This window comes from Epinephelus fuscoguttatus, linkage group LG11 (assembly GCF_011397635.1).
Source record: "Epinephelus fuscoguttatus linkage group LG11, E.fuscoguttatus.final_Chr_v1".
NCBI classification, from domain to species: Eukaryota; Metazoa; Chordata; class Actinopteri; order Perciformes; family Serranidae; genus Epinephelus; species Epinephelus fuscoguttatus.
In genome coordinates this window covers 30249955-30268593 of record NC_064762.1, presented here as the reverse complement: position 1 = coordinate 30268593, position 18639 = coordinate 30249955, and the positions used below count along the sequence as shown (strand labels likewise).

At 39.4% G+C, this 18639-nt stretch overlaps 2 protein-coding genes across 3 annotated transcripts; both read right to left on the bottom strand.

The window, feature by feature from the left end:
• Positions 1 to 3448: 3448 nt before the first annotated feature.
• Positions 3449 to 8302, bottom strand: LOC125896878 (uncharacterized). Its single transcript, XM_049589825.1, has 8 exons — positions 8226 to 8302; positions 7698 to 8021; positions 7277 to 7555; positions 6911 to 6997; positions 6797 to 6825; positions 5094 to 5150; positions 4739 to 4807; positions 3449 to 4019 (listed from the first exon to the last, which is right to left on the bottom strand). Exons 1-8 carry the CDS (start codon positions 8287 to 8289, stop codon positions 3921 to 3923), a joined length of 1008 nt encoding a protein of 335 aa, XP_049445782.1. The 5' UTR covers positions 8290 to 8302; the 3' UTR covers positions 3449 to 3920.
• A 717-nt stretch (positions 8303 to 9019) lies between these two features.
• On the bottom strand, positions 9020 to 18557 carry LOC125896877 (uncharacterized). Of its 2 annotated transcripts, none has more exons than XM_049589823.1 (8): positions 18473 to 18557; positions 13547 to 13864; positions 13126 to 13404; positions 10987 to 11073; positions 10873 to 10901; positions 10551 to 10607; positions 9447 to 9515; positions 9020 to 9286 (listed from the first exon to the last, which is right to left on the bottom strand). In XM_049589823.1, exons 1-8 carry the CDS (start codon positions 18531 to 18533, stop codon positions 9167 to 9169), a joined length of 1020 nt encoding a protein of 339 aa, XP_049445780.1. In that variant the 5' UTR covers positions 18534 to 18557; the 3' UTR covers positions 9020 to 9166. The 2 variants fall into 2 exon arrangements, with proteins under 2 accessions (XP_049445780.1, XP_049445781.1); XM_049589824.1 differs by lacking the exon at positions 18473 to 18557 and adding an exon at positions 14542 to 14606.
• Between the last annotated feature and the right edge of the window lie 82 nt (positions 18558 to 18639).

Below are 18639 nucleotides of genomic sequence, written 5' to 3'. Positions count from 1 at the left end.
CTCTGAATGCCTGCAGGCGCTTAATTTCTTCAACTGATCCTCCCTTAATCATTTTTTTTAACTCCTCTAGGTTTTCTCCCAAGGGTATTCCTGAAATCACTCCTTTGGCGCCGATCTCCCTTCCAACTACTTTCCTCTCAGCAACTTCTTTTTCACATACCCTTTGTAGCTTGAGCGCCTTATCCCTTTGTCCTGCATTCTTGCATTTCAAAAACAGGCTGCCATCTCTTAAGACTTTCACTACTTCAATATCTCCAAGTGCTTTCCTCAAACAATTCGTCAGCGTGATCGGACTCACCGATGATATCTCTTGTCCTGTCTTGAATTTCATAATTACTTTAAACTCCTCTGTCATGTGTTTTTCTGCATATCATTTCTTTCCTCATCATCAGTAAGAGAGCGTTTACTAGATGTCATTTTCATACTACTGCTCTCCTTTCCACCTGTCTTCCTCTGACTCTGAACTGTTTTCCATATCTTCATATCCTCCTCATCAGACCCACCACCACTACTACTTGCCATTCTGCTCCAGTCACAGTCCAGATTATGCCAAAAACCACCGATTTTCTCCGGCGTTGCTGTCAACAAACACTGATTTTTCGTTTAGTTTCACCAAAACTTCTTCTCCCGTCGTCACCTCAGTCTGTCTGTCTGGAACCACCAGAAACACAAGTACTGTGCCTTAATCCATTCAAGCCCACCGGCAACAATAGTTGCCAAAGTGTATGCATTTCTAAATACTATACATGTTTTGTATATGAATAATATGTGAGTAGACACCTTAGAAAATCATATTAAAAAAAAAAAAATTAAGTTTCCACATACTTCCTGTCACATGGCGTTGTTGAGTTCCTGACCCAGTTTACTGAGGGCATGGCGACCACAAATCCCCACAAGTAAAGGTGATTTTCATATATATATATATATACTTAATCATGAAAGTCTCTAGAATCATCCAAACAACATAAATATTGCATTGGATGTATAGTTTTTTCTGTATGCAATTATTTGTCCAAGTGGCAACTATTGTTGCTGGTAGGCACATACCTTGTCAGTAGATAATAATGTTAGCTAACATTACCAACATTGCAAAGGGCTAATATTTGGTAACACTACAGTGTTTAATAGTGTTAGCTTTAACATTTGGTAACCAGCATTACTAGTGTTTGGTAGCTAGCGCTAGCTAACTAGCTAGCTAGCTATTAGCGCTGACTGTGTTGCACTGTGTGGTAGATTAGAAGGACTGAATGATGTCAAATACAGGGAGAACATCTTTAACACTATTGTACATGAACAGGGATATAGAATTGGAATTGTTTGGTAAAAAATATCCATTTCAAATTGCGTTAATTTCACAAAATGGTGGCCCCCAGTGGCCATGGGAGCAAACTCTTTCGTGTTTTCCACAGAGATAAACCAGGAGGATTAGAGAGGTATACTTTGGCAGAGGTTTTGGACATCCTGGATGCAGATGATCCCTCTGCAAAAATCACAAGCATTTCAGTTGTGCCATAGTCTGAGAATCGTGCCCGCGAAACAGACTGTGACAGCGATTTTTTTGATGATGATGATGTGACCTCTGATCCCAAACGCCTACCATCGAGGCTGCTCAAAGGAGACTGCTTTGTGTCTGATGGTGACATGCAACTACCCATCACTGATGATGGACAAGAACCTGAGTAGCTATGTTTCCATCCAAAAGTGATTCGAATCGTTGGGCGCATTAAAAGAAATACAAATCCTGTGTGTTTCCATCAAATGTATGGACTTTGGTGAAAACTATGAACTTGCACGAGTTTTCCGCAGAACCAAAAACAAAACAGGTCTCGCATTCTTCTTCTATGTTTTCTGGCGGTTGGCAACCAGCTTGTAAATGCATTACTGCCTTATTAAGGCTAGAAATGTTCTTATTTTGTCCTCCGTCCACACAAGTCTTGTGTTGTTGTTTCCCGCAATGTTTTTGCCTTGTGAGTGAACCGGAAACACCGGAAGCAGTTAGGGTGAAAGTGTGCTACGTCAGACTTAATTCGAACATAACTGTTTCCATCCCCTGTTTTGCGAATCAACATTTTTTTCTTATCAACCAAAACCCGGCTATAGCGAGTGTATTTTAGTTTGTGCGAATCAGGGGATTAATTCGAATTTTGGCGTTTCCAAGTTTTTTGATGACAAAATTCATGAATTAAATTGTTCTCACATTTGTTTTAAATAATAAAAGTCTTTCTCAATAAAGACAGCTGAATTACATGTTGTTTTTTGTGCTCTAATTCACTTTTCACCGTTAGAGGGGTAGATACAAGGTATGTGCCCAAAGGCAACTATAGTTGCCGAACATTCAAATGAAATTTTCTAGAACAGAGAGCACAAAATGGAGAAAATAACTTTAGAACATGTTCATATGTTCATGTTCATGTTCATACTCACTTAACATGATTATATGCATAAAAACACTGAGAAAAATTTGGGCACAAATGGGTTAAGTACAGTTCAGTAGCACTTATATAGTACTTGCTGTACTTACTTTGCGGAGTGAGATTTTAAAAATCTATAATGAGCATATGAAATACAATTAATTGTTGCACAGTAAATTAACACGCCCAACTCTATACAAAATTGGTAGATTTTGCTCCACCACAACTAACATAAAAGTGTTGCTTACAGTATGTTAATGCATCAATAAAATAATCCATTAGTAAAATATATAATAATGTTCCTGTAACTAACAGTTTGCCTACATATGTTCTGTTACTTAGGTTAAACTTTTACTTGTAAGTAAATGTTTACTGTTGTTTTAGTGGAGTATGTGGTTTTGCTTCTCTTACTGCCAAATTTAGCCTAAATAACTGGTATGCAAGGGCATAGGTTTCGTTTCAACACTGGTGGAGACACATATGAAACACATTTCCTGTATTCTGGTTAAGTTGTGCCTTTTCTACATTAGTTTATTGTGTAAATGTCTTTAATTTGTCAAAATAAAAGTCCTCTGCTGGTTTCATGTGTCTGTAGGGGGCACAAATGCAGATGCTGTAATGACTGAGGGAGATATGTCCCCCTGCATCCCCTCTGAAATCTACACCTATGCTTGTACACATTAACTCTGTGCTGCAAACTTTTATGGTATTTAACCAATAGGTGGCACTACAGCAGCATTAGGCATTTTACTGACCATTACAACTCAGTTTTGCACATGAGATCCTTGTGCCAAAACCCAGTTATTCCATGACCTTAACCATTGTGCATCTCTGCTTCTCTTTCCTCTGCTGTTCTTAAACTTTTAAGACTTGCTGCACTTCTTGTTTTTTAAATTGTCTACTTCCTGTGATCAGTATCACTTCCTTATTATTACTCTCATCCTTTTTAATCTAATTCTTATGTGCACATCTTCATATGATTCAAAGTTACTTTTGGAATTTCCACAATTGTCATTCAACCGGTTGTTTAAACCTCCTTTCAGTTTACTTTGAGTACTTTAATAAAATGAGACATAAATGTTCAGATAATTACATATCAAACAATAACAGATGAAAATATGAAAATGAAGAAAAACAACATGAGAAAACACATAAAATTGCCCAACATGGATACATTATTGCATATAAAATAATTATAGGAAATACATGTAACTGAAACAAAAACATTGCCATATATTTCTATACACTATAAAATAAGACCATGCACTGTGCACAATAAAGTGCACGACAGCTAGTTCATCAAGCAAAATGTGTCATATTATGCTCATTTACATTTTAAGCAACCACATGTTGAGTTATTACCTCCCTTTTAACATTGCACCACTAGTCAAGTACATCTCTTTCTGTACAGGACATTATTTACAATGATCCACACTGAAAATGATCATTTGAAAATAAATATTAACGGAGATTAGAAAAGACCTGATGACATGAGTTTGTTTTGTGCGGTTAGTTGATGGTAGCGTAGAGGCTGTTGGGATCAGCAGAGGAAGCTTTCACAGTGGTATAGGTCACTGCATCGTCATCGTCATCATATTTACTCCGAACCTGACAGGAAACAATACAATGTAAAATACACAACAGGACATGGCACAGTCTAACCCATCACAGTAATGCACTATGACACTATAAAAGATGACAGTGCAAACAGCAATGGCCTACTGGGCACAGGCTCAGGCGCCTAAAGTGTCAGGGGGTCCCCTGGTGTCTTCACCTGCTAAATGTCCCTGTAATTAACAGGTAGCAACCAGGAAGAGACTCAACATGACCACAGAGAAATACAAGGAACTACAAAGAGACACACAACTACTCCAATGAGACACAAACCAACTCCAAAGAGACACAAAATGACTTCAAAGAGACGCAAAGGACTTACAGAGACATAAAATGACTATGACGAGACACAATACAACATCAAAGGGAAATAAATAACAAAATGACCTCAAAGAGACATAAAACCACAAAAAATGCTGACAGCTACAAGAAATGCAGAACAACAACAACAACAACAACAACAAAAAGAAGCAAAACCAGCACAAAGTCTGTGTCTTGCTGCTACAGGAGAGGTGGTGGGGCCTTTTGCAAGTCTGTGCCCAGAGGCCTGTTGTCTCATAATGTGCCCATGAGTGCAAAGAAGCATTAATGAACCATACAACGCAACATACAAGACAGAAGAAGCACAATAGAACACAGCACACAATGTTATACAGTTCAACATATTTTTTTTCTTCATTGACGAACATTACAAGTAAAGCCAATGAGCTCACTTGGGCTTTACTGTTGGTTTTCTTGGTGTAGCTGACGGAGGCGTAGGAAACACCATCTTCAGGATCAGCCTGCACAGAGAAGACAACATTTCAACATTTGAAATTCTATTACTTTAAAGTCATGCTACATATCTTTCAAAATGTCTCAAAATGTTGTCAGACTGTTTTGTAATGGTGGTTTGGCCTCTGGTTTTACAACCAACATGCCATCCATGTTCTCTTCTGCTGTCGTCCAGTTGCATCATTGAACTTCCCTTTTTATCTTTGTTGCACATTAACACACTATCGATATAAATATCTCAGAGGACAAACCCATTTCACTGAGTGTAACTTTGTACTGGGTGTGTGATCTCACCGTGTCCTGGCTGGGTTCTGGAGCAGCCTGAGTCACTGCAGGGTTTGAAGTCAGCCCCTGGACAATGAATAATGTCAGTGTGCATGCTGTCAGGTGGTCACAATACAAACAACACATGGGGCATGTATATAATGCATATGTGCAGCTTTCAGCTAATGTGGTGGGAGTGTAAAAATATCTTCAAATCTAAGACATTAGACTAGTGGATAAATTAAAGTTGCCTTGCATGCGGTCCAATACAAATACTCTATGAGGCTTACAATGTTCAATTTTTGTTGACACTATGCAAGAGTGTCATAAATTAAAGGTTACCTATAGTATCTTTCAATCTGGACCCTATTTTCCCATGTTTTTGTGTCTAAGTGACAAATGGAGACAACACTTCTTGTCCAGTATTGAGTGAGGCCGCTGCAGCCAGCAGCAACACGGCATGTGTGCGGCATCATTAACATCCACTAAAACTTCTTGTTTTTGCCAGTGACAGGCTCAGGCTGTTATTCTAAGTGTCTGACAACGTTATGGAAAGGATCCCTACAGAGGCCAACTTTTTTGTTAAAGAGTAAGATCCTATTTGTTTAAACAGACACAGCCCCAACATCACTATTACCATACCCACCAGACTCCATTTAAATAAACAATAATTTTCGTGTGAATAGAGCCAACATGTTTTCAGATCTGACTGGCTCGATCTAACAGTTTATTTCAACCAAACCTGAGTTCAGCAGGACCACTTTTGTCAAAGAAAACTTTATTTCCATTTGCAGTATTATATTTGGTGGTATGGCTCTGTTCTGGGGCCCCTCTGCCTTTCCTCCGGCTTATGCAGAAAGCCTCTTCCACGTGCCTTCGTGGAAACCATAAGGCAGAGAAAGCACATCTCTCTGCCCTTCCGTGTGCAAATGAGGAAAGCCTGAGGCAGAGAGAGCACAAACCTCCCTGCCCTTCCATGCGCCTACATGGAAAGCCTAAGGCAGGGAGAGCAGCAGCAAAGACACCTTGGGAACAGAACAGAGCAGCATCAATAACAAACAGAAATGACACTGATAAGTCAGACACATCATGAAAAGGAGGAGCTGGGGTGGAGGCAGGTTGCAAAGCAGCTTGCAGAGGAAGCAGCAGCAATAGGCAGGTCAGAGCAGTTTAAATAGGGCGCCCTGAATGAGATTCACCAATTGGTTGCAAAGAAAGGAATCATGTGATCAATCAGCTGACTCCCCTCTATCAATTAGCTGCTCCATCAGTTGATTGGCTGTTTGAGATCAGCTGATGTAGCTTGGATGTGAGCTGAGCTTGACATCGTGTCCTGCCTGAACTAACGCTATGCTCAATTTGGCCATTGTTGGAACAGTGAAAAGATGAACTAAGACGTTCTTTGTGAGTTTCATTTTGTTTCTGTTGACTTTGAATGACATTTCTTTTATGATGATAAAATTTCTATTTATTGAAATGGACTCTGGTGGTTAGGCAGTAGTGATTTCAGGCTTGTTTTTGGTTAAACAAAAAGGTTCTTACTCTTTAACAAAAAGGTCAACAACCTGGGAAATAGTGTCCAGGTTGGAAAACACTCAAGTTAACCTGTAATCCCTCTCAATCACTTTCTTTGCTGCTGCAACCACTTAGTTTTAAGACAACACAATGAGTAATGTTTTGTCATTTCTCAGATAGAGTCAAAGTGTATAGTGAAGTTCAGGTTTTAAACTCACAATAGTGTCACTCATCTGTGTTTTGTTCCCTGAAAAGACAAAATATGAGATTAATAAAAGCTTCAACAGAGAAAATCCAGTTTCATTAAAACTTGTGTCTATCTGTTCTCTCACCTTTAGTTCTCCTCCAAACAATGATTGCCACAATGAGTATTAAGAGTGCTACTAAAGCCACAGCCACAATGATGTACACCCACAAGTCTGCAATTAAAAAAAAAGATATATAAAAATGTTGAGACACTACCTTGTCGTTTTGATGAAGCATCATTGGTACCTGCTTTTATGCTGTTTCCATTTGTTTTTGTTGTTGATTCTGTTGTTGCTGCTGTTGTTGTGTCCTCACCTGAACAGATGAACACATCTCAACAAACTGTTGTGATGTGATATTAAAACCACAAATCCATAAAATACACATATTTTAGGTGACTACGTACATCAGTTTGAAGTGACTTTAAATATCTTTCACGTTCATGTTCTCACCTGGTTTCTCACCTGAGGACTGAGATCTGAAGGGAAACACTTGCACTCTGTCACCATCAGTCACTGCACATGTAAATAACTTATATCTTGATGTGTAAATGTAGAGAGAAGTCAGAAAGGTCACAGAGGCAGAGCAGGGAGACTGTGATGTCTTTATGTCCTTGTTGTCTTTATCCACATCTTGACCCTGATACAGCCACTTCACTGTGTGTGGACATTGTTCATATGTCCTCACAGAGCAGGTTAATGTCACCTCATCAGTGTCCTGACGTTCAGTCACTGGTGAAGATGGAGATATTGTGAGAGAAAGACAACAAGAGTAAAATGAACTTCATCACTGTAATCATAATTATTGTAATGTTTCAGTATATTGTTCTAACAAGACAGTTTGAGCTGAAAACATTATGATGGAAATACTCACTGGTGACAACAGACAATTCAACCACAGCATCTTGACCTTGTCGTTGTCCTGATCTGAACTGTCTGCAGGCGTAATGTCCAACATCTTCATCTGTGACCTTCTTTATAACCAGAGAACAGTTCTCTGTAACACTCAGTCTGTCTGATTTAGCATTTTCAACAATCTTCCCAAGATCAACCAGCACTACTGCCCGTCTGCTTCTTGATTCACTGAAGAGCCATACGGTACTGTCACAGTTATTCTGATCATCTATCACATTTTCACAAGACAAAGTGACGTCATCTCCAACTCTAAAAGTGAGGGAGCGGAAAAGCTGTCCTGCTGCTGAGAAGATGAGAGAAAATATGAAGAATAAAGAGAATGAAATAATAAATAAATATATGAATATTAATGTCAGTGTTCAAAGTTTGCATATGTGCCTCATCATTTTCCAAGAGTTCACTAAACTCACTATTCACCATTGATGATATCTATAAATATCTTTTTAGAAATGTTTCTGTCATTCATATGTGTTATATGAATACTTACCTGTAAAATGAAGCATCAGCAACAGAAATAAAGACATTTTAATCCATCTGAATTCAGCCATCATGCCTCTCTGTCTCTCTCTGCTTCCTCTACCTGTAAGTCTCTGAACAAGTTGCTTCTTAAAGACAAATGTTGTAATTACTTCCTCTAATTACTAAAGTGGCACTTCCTCATCATAACCATCATCCTTCTTTTCTCTCACTGGTCACTTGTTGCCTTTATGTGGGCAGATGACATCAGCTTTACCTCCCTCACTCATGGCCGACATGAGCTGGTATGATGCTCACACTGACCTGAAGTATCCTAAATTAACACCAGTGACAGTTTAAAACAGTTTCTTCTCATTCAGCTGTTTAACTCGACTCTCAAAAGTGACTCAGTCAAGATGTTTCTTACTGTTAGTTTGCTTTAATTACTTTCATACCATGAAATGAAAGATAAACTGAACACAGATACAGACACATTAAAGTGCCTGACAGCACATATTAACATGTATTATGAACACTTACATTTCCAGCTGCCATGTAAGGTTGGATTATTGTGCTCCTACTTCACCTACTGCGCCCCCTTCTGGACAAAAACCTTTTTACAGCAATGCACTCTGAAAATGCTATGAAGTATTTATGTATATGTACATATAAACATATATATCACTTTCACACTGACAAGGGCAAACAATGATCTTTGATTTTTTTTATATTTATATATATATATATATATATATATATATATATATATATATATATATATATATATATATATATATATATAAAAATTAAAAAAAACTCCTCACAAAACCCAGTTATAGAACAATGTGCACACATCTCCTGACCAAGAGCCAATCATTTGTTTATCCCATATAAATGTCTTTCTTCCATATCAAGCAACCAGTCAATGGAAAATAACTGTAACGATATGAGCTGTAACTAAACTGTGCTCTCTTATTTGTTTGGTTTGTTGATGGTAGCGTAGAGGTTAGTGAGATCAGCAGAGGCTCCAGCAGAAGAAGAAGCTTTCACGGTGCTGTAGGTCACTGCATCATCTTCATCTTTAAACAAAACCTGGAAAACAAAAGACAAAACACATTAATAACAACATGAAATTTCAGAATAGTGCAAGTAAATGCAGCATAATGATATCCAGCACCACATAAACACAACACAATGCTCAGCAATGAAACAGCATCAGTATATCACCAGTGTAACCAGTCAGACAGCTCACCTGGGCTTTACTGTTGGTCTTCTTGGTGTAGCTGATGGAAGCGTAGGAAACACCATCTTCAGGATCACTCTGCACAGAGAAGACAACATAATGGCTGCTCAGTAACATCTAGACTTGAATTCACTCAGACTTTTTTGAACATTTTAAATTCTATTACTTTAAAGTCATGTTACATATCTTTCAAAATGTCTCAAAATGTTGTCAGACTGTTTTGTGATGGTGGTTTGGCCTCTGGTTTTACATCCCACATGCCACCCATGTTCTCTTCTGCTGTCGTCCAGTTGCATCATTGAACTTCCCTTTTTATCTTTGTTGCACATTCTCACACTCTCGATATAAATATCTCAGAGGACTAGGGATGTAATGATTACCAATATTACGGCAAATCTGGGTTAATTTTTACACGGTAAGAATGACCGTTTATGTTTAAATTAATTGCATTATCGCGGTGGATTATCAGGATATGTAATAACAGCCTCATTCAAGTCTCGCGATGCAGGTGCTGTGTGAATGCGTAGCATGTGTAAACACAAAGAATGAAAACATGGCGGAAGGTGGTGATCACGGCACTTAGGACATTTTCCCCCCAACTGAACGCACAGAGTCTGAGGTCTGGGCATACTTTGGGTTTCTGAAGAATGCCGAGGGACAGCTGGTGGAGGACAACTATCCGGTGTGCAGAACATGCAGAAAGAAAGTTGCCGCGAAGGGTAGCAACACTACAAACCTGCTGGCTCATCTCTGTGAACGTCATCCACAGCTTTACAGCCAATGCAAGATATGCTATGCAAACGTCAGTTATTGTGTGAGGGACTTCGGTTTTACTAAGATTGTCATCATGTGTAACTCTCGACGTAACGTTATACGGGACATTTGAGCCGTATCTGTCCTCCTAAACGGCGATTAGGTTTTCCGTTTTCGTTTAAGACACTTAGGAGCTAATACTAGCTGAGTAGCTAATAGCCGTATTAGCAGCTATGTTGCTAAGTGTTTCAAAACGAAACTATAATCGAGATATCAAATTTTCCATATCATTACATCCCAGAGGACAAACCCATTTCACTGAGTGCAACTTTGTACTGGGTGTGTGGTGTGTGATCTCACCGTGTCCTGGCTGGGTTCTGGAGCAGCCTGAGTCACTGCAGGGTTTGAAGTCAGCCCCTGGACAATGAATAATGTCAGTGTGCATGCTGTCAGGTGGTCACAATACAAACAACACATGGGGCATGTATATAATGCATATGTGCAGCTTTCAGCTAATGTGGTGGGAGTGTAAAAATATCTTCAAATCCACTACACCAGACCAGTGGATAAATTCAATTTGTCTTAAGATGCAAATTGCTGTTCCCAGCAGTCACTTAGACACAACAACCTGGGAAAACAGCGTCCTGGTTGGAAAATACTCAAGTTCAGGTTTTAAACTCACAATAGTGTCACTCATCTGTGTTTTGTTCCCTGAAAAGACAAAATATGAGATTAATAAAAGCTTCAACAGAGAAAATCAAGTTTCATTAAAACTTGTGTCTATCTGTTCTCTCACCTTTAGTTCTCCTCCATACGATGATTGCCACAATGAGTATTAAGAGTGCTGCTAAAGCCACAGCCACAGTGATGTACACCCATGAGTCTGCAAAGATAATAAAAGGCAGTTTGGCTGCAGCTGTCTGTTCTGTTCAAAATCCGGTGGCTTATTACATGTACACTGCTCAAAAAATGAAGGGAACACTTAATGGTCACAGTGTAACACCAAGTCAGTTAAACTACAGGATATCAATCTGTGCATTTAGGAAGCACAAGTGATTGTGAATCAGTTTCAGCTGCTTTGGTGCAAATCAAAGTGACAACAGGTGCAATGGAGAGGCAAAAGCAAGACTGCCCCCAAAAAGGGAATGGTTTTACATGTGGTGTCCACAGACAGTTGCTCTCTCCTTATCCTTCCTGACTGATTCTTCTCTAGTTTTGTGTTCTGCTAGTGTCCTTGTCACGACTGGTAGCATGAGGCAGTACCTGCAGCCCAATCAGGGTGCACAGGTAGTCCAGCTCCAGGATGGCACATCCATACATGTGGTCGCAAGAAGGTTTGCAGTGTCTCCCCTGCACAGTTTCAAGCATGGAGGACATACCAGATGACCGGCTGTTACAGGCGGAGAGCGGGACAGGGCCGTAAGGGGGAAAACAGCCCAGCAGCAGGACCAGTATCTGCTCCTTTGTGTGAGGAGGAACAGGAGGAGCACTGCCAGAGGCCTACAAAATGACCTCCAGCAGGCTACTGGTGTGCATGTTTCTGAGCAAACTGTCAGAAACAGACTCCATGAGGGTGGCTCGAGGGCCTGACGTCCTCTAGTGGGACCTGTACTCACAGCCCAGCACTGTGCAGCTCAACTGGCATATGCCAGAGAACACTAGAAATGACAGGTCTGCCATCAGCGCCCTGTTCTCTTCACAGATGAGAGCAGGCATATTGAGCATGTGACAGGCATGAGAGAGTCTGGAGGCACCTTGGTGAACGTTATGCTACCCGTAACATCATCCAGCATGACTGGTTTGGTGGTGGATCAGTGATGGTCTGGGGAGGCATATCCTTGGAGGGTCGCACAGACCTCCATGTCATAGCCAACAGTACCGTGACTGCTGTTAGGTACCAGGATGAGTCAGACCTTACGGTGGTGCAGAGGGCCCTGGGTTCCTCCTGGTGCAGGACAATGCCGGGCCTCATGTGACCAGAGTGTGTAGGCAGTTCCTGGATGCTGAAGGCATTGATGCCATTGTCTGGCCCTCTCGTTCCCCTGACCTAAATCCAACTGAGCACCTATGGAATGTCATATATCGATGCATCTGACGCTGCCAAGTACCACCACAGACTGTCCAGGAGCTCACTGATGCCCTGATCCAAGTCTGGGAGGAGATTCCCCAGGACACCATCTGCTGACTCATCAGGAGTTATTGGGAGAGCATACACAGGCACATGGGGGCCATACACACTACTTAGAGGATGTGATAAAATTCACACAAGTTGGATCAGCCTGTGATTTCAATTTTTTACTTGGATTTTTGTTGTGATTTTGAATCCAGCCTTCAGTGGGTTGATGATTTTGGTTTCCACTGACTGTTGTTGTGTCATTTTTTTCTCAACAAATTATACAAAACACATCAGTAAAGATTTTCAACTTGAATAATTCATTCATCAAGATCTGATGTGTCATTTAAGTGTTCCCTTAATTCTTTTGAGTAGTGTAGATGTTTAAACATTCAATTGATAGTTTTTACCAAATCAAACAATAACTTTTGGTACAAAAACTGCATCCAGTATCAACACAGTCCACAACTAATTTGACAAAACAAACAACAGGCCCACTTAGTAGTTCTTCTAGAATTTCCACCCTCATTTTACAGTTGAGACGTGACTGAAAGCTTCATGAAACACATGAAGATACATAAATAGATGAAGTCACGACCTTGTGGTTTTGATGAAGGATCATCGGTACCTGCTGTTGTGTTGTTTTCAGTTGTTGTTGTTGATTCTGTTGTTGCCGTTGTTGTGTCCTCACCTGAACAGATGAACACAACTCAGACTGTTGTGATGGAATATTCAAACTTCAAATCCATAAAACAAACAAATATTTGAGGTGATTATTCTCATCAGTTTGAAGTGACTTTAAACAGCTCAACATGTTCTCACCTGGTTTCTCACCTGAGGATTGAGATCTGAAGGGAAACACCTGCACTCTGTCACCATCAGTCACTGCACACTTAAATAACTTATATCTTGATGTGTAAATGTAGACAGAAGTCAGAAAGGTCACAGAGGCAGAGCAGAGAGACTGTGATGTCTTTATGTCCTTGTTGTCTTTATCCACATCTTGACCCTGAAACAGCCACTTCACTGTGTGTGGACATCGTTCATATGTCCTCACAGAGCAGGTTAATGTCACCTCATCAGTGTCCTGACGTTCAGTCACTGGTGAAGATGGAGATATTGTGAGAGAAAGACAACAAGAGTAAAATGAACTTCATCACTGTAATCATAATTATTGTAATGTTTCAGTATATTGTTCTAACAAGACAGTTTGAGCTGAAAACATTATGATGGAAATACTCACTGGTAACAACAGACAGAATAACCACAGAGGTTCGTTGCTCTGATGTTAGCTTTCTGCAGGTGTAATGACCAACATCCTCATCTGTGACCTCCTTTATAACCAGAAAACATTTCTCTGTAACACTCAGTCTGTCTGATTTAGCTTTTTCAACAATCTGCCAACCACGAGCCAGAGCTACTGTCCGTGTGCTTCTTGATTTACTGAAGAGCCATGTGGTACTGTCGCAGTTATCCTGCCCGTCTCTCACATTTTCACAAGACAGAGTGATGTCATCTCCAACTCTGACAGTGAAAGTGTGGAAAAACTGTCCGGTCACTGCTGCTGAGATGATGAGAGGGAAATACAAAGAAAAAAACAGCAATAATGAAATTTATATTAATGTCAGTGTGAAGATAATTTTAGATACAACAAAAGTTTGCATATGTGCCTCATCATTTTACAAGAGTTCACTAAACTCACTATTCACCTCTCTGGAAACCAAACAGACTTCTGAAGGTTATTATGAAGGTTATTTGTGTCCTTACCTGTAAACTGAAGCATCAGCAACAGAAATAAAGACATTTTAATCCATCTGAATTCAGCCATCGTGCCTCTCTGTCTCTCTCTGCTTCTTCTACTTGTAAGTCTCTGAACAAGTTGCTTTTGAAAGACAAATTTTGTAACGACTTCCTTCTTTTCTCTCACTGGTCACTTGTTGCCTTTATGTGGGCAGATGACATCAGCTTTACCTCCCTCACTCATGGCCGACATGAGCTGGTATGAAGCTCACACAGACCTGATGTATCCTAAATTAACACCAGTGACAGTTTCCATGTATCATCATCCCTTTGACAATAAATGGAAATTGTTCACTCACTGTAATCATAGTTATTGTAATGTTTTAGTATATTGTTCAAACAAGACAGTTTGCAAAGAAAGTCCTTTAATACTACTGATTTTTTTTTGATGTGCCTTCCATTCATATACTGTATGTGATACACAGAATATATTCTTACCTGTAAACTGAAGCAGCGTCACAAGAAATAAAGACATTTGAATCTGTCTGAACTCAGCCATTGTGATTCTGTCTTTCTGCTTCTTCTTTCTCTTGTTCTGATGCTCAAACTGTTTCTAACTTAGTGCTTTAGTAGAGAGACACTGCAGCTACTTCCTGTGATGAGTATGATGTCACTTCCTCAAAGTGACTTTTAGTCTGTTTTAGATTTTTATCTCTGAATTTGTTACAGACGTCCAAACAGCCAAAAAATTTTTACATTTCACTGAAACCGTCTCATAGGACAGTTAAATGTTTCTGCAGTCAGTGATCCAGTTTAATGCTGCAACAGTCAAAGTGTATTAATGCTCATGTTGAATCTCAAGTTCACACTGTGTCCAGTCCCACAGTGCATTTGTGACACTGACGTGTTTCACCTCCCGAAAAGAAGACGACAACTGAGGAAGTTGAAAGTGTGAAGATTGTTGGTTAAAATAAATGTTTGTAATGATGCGACTTGTTTTCTTTGGATGATGTTTTACTTTGTATAATGACACTGTTAGTACATGAAAGAGTCACAAGACAAAGTGTAGAATGAAGTGATAAACATTTCTTTATTTTATATTGTTATCAGATATAATAAAGAGCAGACTGTTACTGACTCCATTAAAGCTGAAAACAGATTCAAACACATTGACATCCCAACAAATATGTTAACCGCAATGCTAAATGAAAGTGGATTAAAATGAGTTCTTCTGCACACAGAGACATGAAAGTGAGCTCAAGCTGCTGGAGCTTCAATAACAGGCAGTAAATCCTAAAATCAGCTCTGAAATCTTCAGCTGGAAGACAATTTAAGGAAGTGAACAAGAGTTAAACGCTCTTTGCTGTTAAATGATGTTAAAATCCAGCTGCTGCGTTCTGACCTGACTGCAGACAAGAAAAGTTTTTACAGCTGATGGAGGAAAAGACATCAGACTAAAATAAAATAATAAGTCTCTCTTTTTTTTTGTTATTTACAGTCTTTAACTGGTCATGTGAAACGTGATGAGTTGATCAGTGGAGCCTGATGGAGGCAGAAGTGTTGGTCAAACTCCACCAGAAGGTCTGATGTTTTCATAGTTCACTGTACCATCAGCTTCATCATAACGCACCTGTGACAAACAACACAACACAATCAAAGCCACACTTTCCAATCCCAGTCCCACCTCTGTGATCTCTGTAGGCGCCCACTGTCCCACATTTAACACAAGGAAATAAGAAATATCTTGACACCTCAATAAAGGCAGGTGCAGTCTGAGAAGGAGGGGTTTCACAGTTGAGTCAGCAGACCCTGAACGCACCATTAGTCACTGTCTGATCTGATCTTTATCTGACTGGCTGCTGGACTGTTTGCACTGGAGCTAGATTTGATCCTGTACATTATCCAGAGTAACATGGACGTTGTTTCTTGTAATAAAACAAAACTATCTGCATTATTTTAAAGACACTGGAGGTGAAGTGAGAACATACTGTATGATGTGATGTCATTTAGGTGAAGCCGCCCTTTAATTTGGACCTCATCACGTTCAGTTTTTATTGACACTGTGTCAAAGAGGTGTTGATTCAGATCTGTGGTCTCTTTGGAGGCTGTAGTTTGTGTTACTGTTGTAATGAACTGCATTATATTGTCATGTTTCACTTGTATTTGAATCCACTTCACTTGTCCTATTTATTGTTGTCTTCTGTCTTCTTCTATCTACACTTTATAATGAAGAGTGTGTAAAGTAACAACTGTAAAAACATGACATTATTTAGTTGTAGAAACTCACAGTGATTTCATCCATCTGTGTTTTCTTCTCTGAAAAGACAAGAGAAAGAGTGGACTTTAGTTTCCACAGTGAAAATCCATGGAAACATTTTATCTGTGAATGTTCTCACCTTTAGTTCTTGTCCACATGTTGACTGCCACAACACTTATTATGAGCACTGATGAACCCACAGACACAATGAAGAACCTCAACCACCAACCTGGAAAGAGAATAAACACATTAAAAACATTTTGTGTAGCTTTTACACTTAAAAGAGAGAGCGACAACTGAGAGTTGAAAGTGTGAAGATTGTTGGTTAAATATAATTTTTATTCACATTTCCTTTCATTAAAATCAATGCGAAAATACAATGTTATTCTTTTTTAAAGAGATTTTTTAAAAGCATTTTAAAAAGAGCAAAATCAGCTTAAACCACATCTCATTAGACGTGTACATGTATTTTCTCAGCATGGAGACAGAAAGAGACTGACAGGAAGACAGAGAGATTCTAGAGAAAGGTGCATAAAAATATTGCGTCACTACCTTTAGTTGAAGCATCATTGGTTGCAGAAGCTGTCGCGGTCGCAACTGTTGTTGATTCTGTTGTTGTGTCCTCACCTGAACAGATGAACACAACTCAAACTGTTGTGATGGAATATTCAAACTTCAAATCCATAAAATAAACAAATATTTGAGGTGATTATTCTCATCAGTTTGAAGTGACTTTAAACAGCTCAACATGTTCTCACCTGGTTTCTCACCTGAGGATTGAGATCTGAAGGGAAACACCTGCACTCTGTCACCATCAGTCACTGCACATGTAAATAACTTATATCTTGATGTGTAAATGTAGAGAGAAGTCAGAAAGGTCACAGAGGCAGAGCAGAGAGACTGTGATGTCTTTATGTCCTTGTTGTCTTTATCCACATCTTGACCCTGAAACAGCCACTTCACTGTGTGTGGACATCGTTCATATGTCCTCACAGAGCAGTTTAATGTCACCTCATCAGTGTCCTGACGTTCAGTCACTGGTGAAGATGGAGATATTGTGAGAGAAAGACATCAAGAGTAAAATGAACTTCATCACTGTAATCATAATTATTGTAATGTTTCAGTATATTGTTCTAACAAGACAGTTTGAGCTGAAAACATTATGATGGAAATACTCACTGGTGACAACAGACAGAATAACTGCAGAGGTTCGTTGCTCTGATGTTAGCTTTCTGCAGGTGTAATGACCAACATCCTCATCTGTGACCTCCTTTATAACCAGAAAACATTTCTCTGTAACACTCAGTCTGTCTGATTTAGCTTTTTCAACAATCTGCCAACCACGAGCCAGAGCTACTGTCCGTGTGCTTCTTGATTTACTGAAGAGCCATGTGGTACTGTCGCAGTTATCCTGCCCGTCTCACATTTTCACAAGACAGAGTGATGTCATCTCCAACTCTGACAGTGAAAGTGTGGAAAAACTGTCCGGTCACTGCTGCTGAGATGATGAGAGTGAAATACAAAGAAAAAAACATCAATAATGAAATTTATATTAATGTCAGTGTGAAGATAATTTTAGATACAACAAAAGTTTGCATATGTGCCTCATCATTTTACAAGAGTTCACTAAACTCACTATTCACCTCTCTGGAAACCAAACAGACTTCTGAAGGTTATTATGAAGGTTATTTGTGTCCTTACCTGTAAACTGAAGCATCAGTATCAGAAATAAAGACATTTTAATCCATCTGAATTCAGCCATCATGCCTCTCTGTCTCTCTCTGCTTCCTCTACCTGTAAGTCTCTGAACAAGTTGCTTTTGAAAGACAAATTTTGTAACGACTTCCTTCTTTTCTCTCACTGGTCACTTGTTGCCTTTATGTGGGCAGATGACATCAGCTTTACCTCCCTCACTCATGGCCGACATGAGCTGGTATGAAGCTCACACTGACCTGAAGTATCCTAAATTAACACCAGTGACAGTTTCCATGTATCATCATCCCTTTGACAATAAATGGAAATTGTTCACTCACTGTAATCATAGTTATTGTAATGTTTTAGTATATTGTTCAAACAAGACAGTTTGCAAAGAAAGTCCTTTAATACTACTGATTTTTTTTTGATGTGCCTTCCATTCATATACTGTATGTGATACACAGAATATATTCTTACCTGTAAACTGAAGCAGCGTCACAAGAAATAAAGACATTTGAATCTGTCTGAACTCAGCCATTGTGATTCTGTCTCTCTGCTTCTTCTTTCTCTTGTTCTGATGCTCAAACTGTTTCTAACTTAGTGCTTTAGTAGAGAGACACTGCAGCTACTTCCTGTGATGAGTA

What these genes read in the sequence shown, in the direction of transcription:
- LOC125896877 (XM_049589823.1), bottom strand. Translation starts at nt 18,533, where the DNA reads ATGGCTGAGTTCAGACAGATTCAAATGTCTTTATTTCTTGTGACGCTG. An exon ending in GACGCTGCTTCAGTTTACAG is followed by an intron (nt 13,865 to 18,472) that starts GTAAGAATATAT and finishes TCATCTCAGCAG; the next exon opens with CAGTGACCGGACAGTTTTTC. An exon ending in CACAGATGAGTGACACTATT is followed by an intron (nt 10,608 to 10,872) that starts GTGAGTTTAAAA and finishes TTCATTGTCCAG; the next exon opens with GGGCTGACTTCAAACCCTGC.
- LOC125896878 (XM_049589825.1), bottom strand. Translation starts at nt 8,289, where the DNA reads ATGATGGCTGAATTCAGATGGATTAAAATGTCTTTATTTCTGTTGCTG. An exon ending in TGAATTGTCTGTTGTCACCA is followed by an intron (nt 7,556 to 7,697) that starts GTGAGTATTTCC and finishes CATCTTCACCAG; the next exon opens with TGACTGAACGTCAGGACACT. An exon ending in CAGAACCCAGCCAGGACACG is followed by an intron (nt 4,808 to 5,093) that starts GTGAGATCACAC and finishes TTCTCTGTGCAG; the next exon opens with GCTGATCCTGAAGATGGTGT.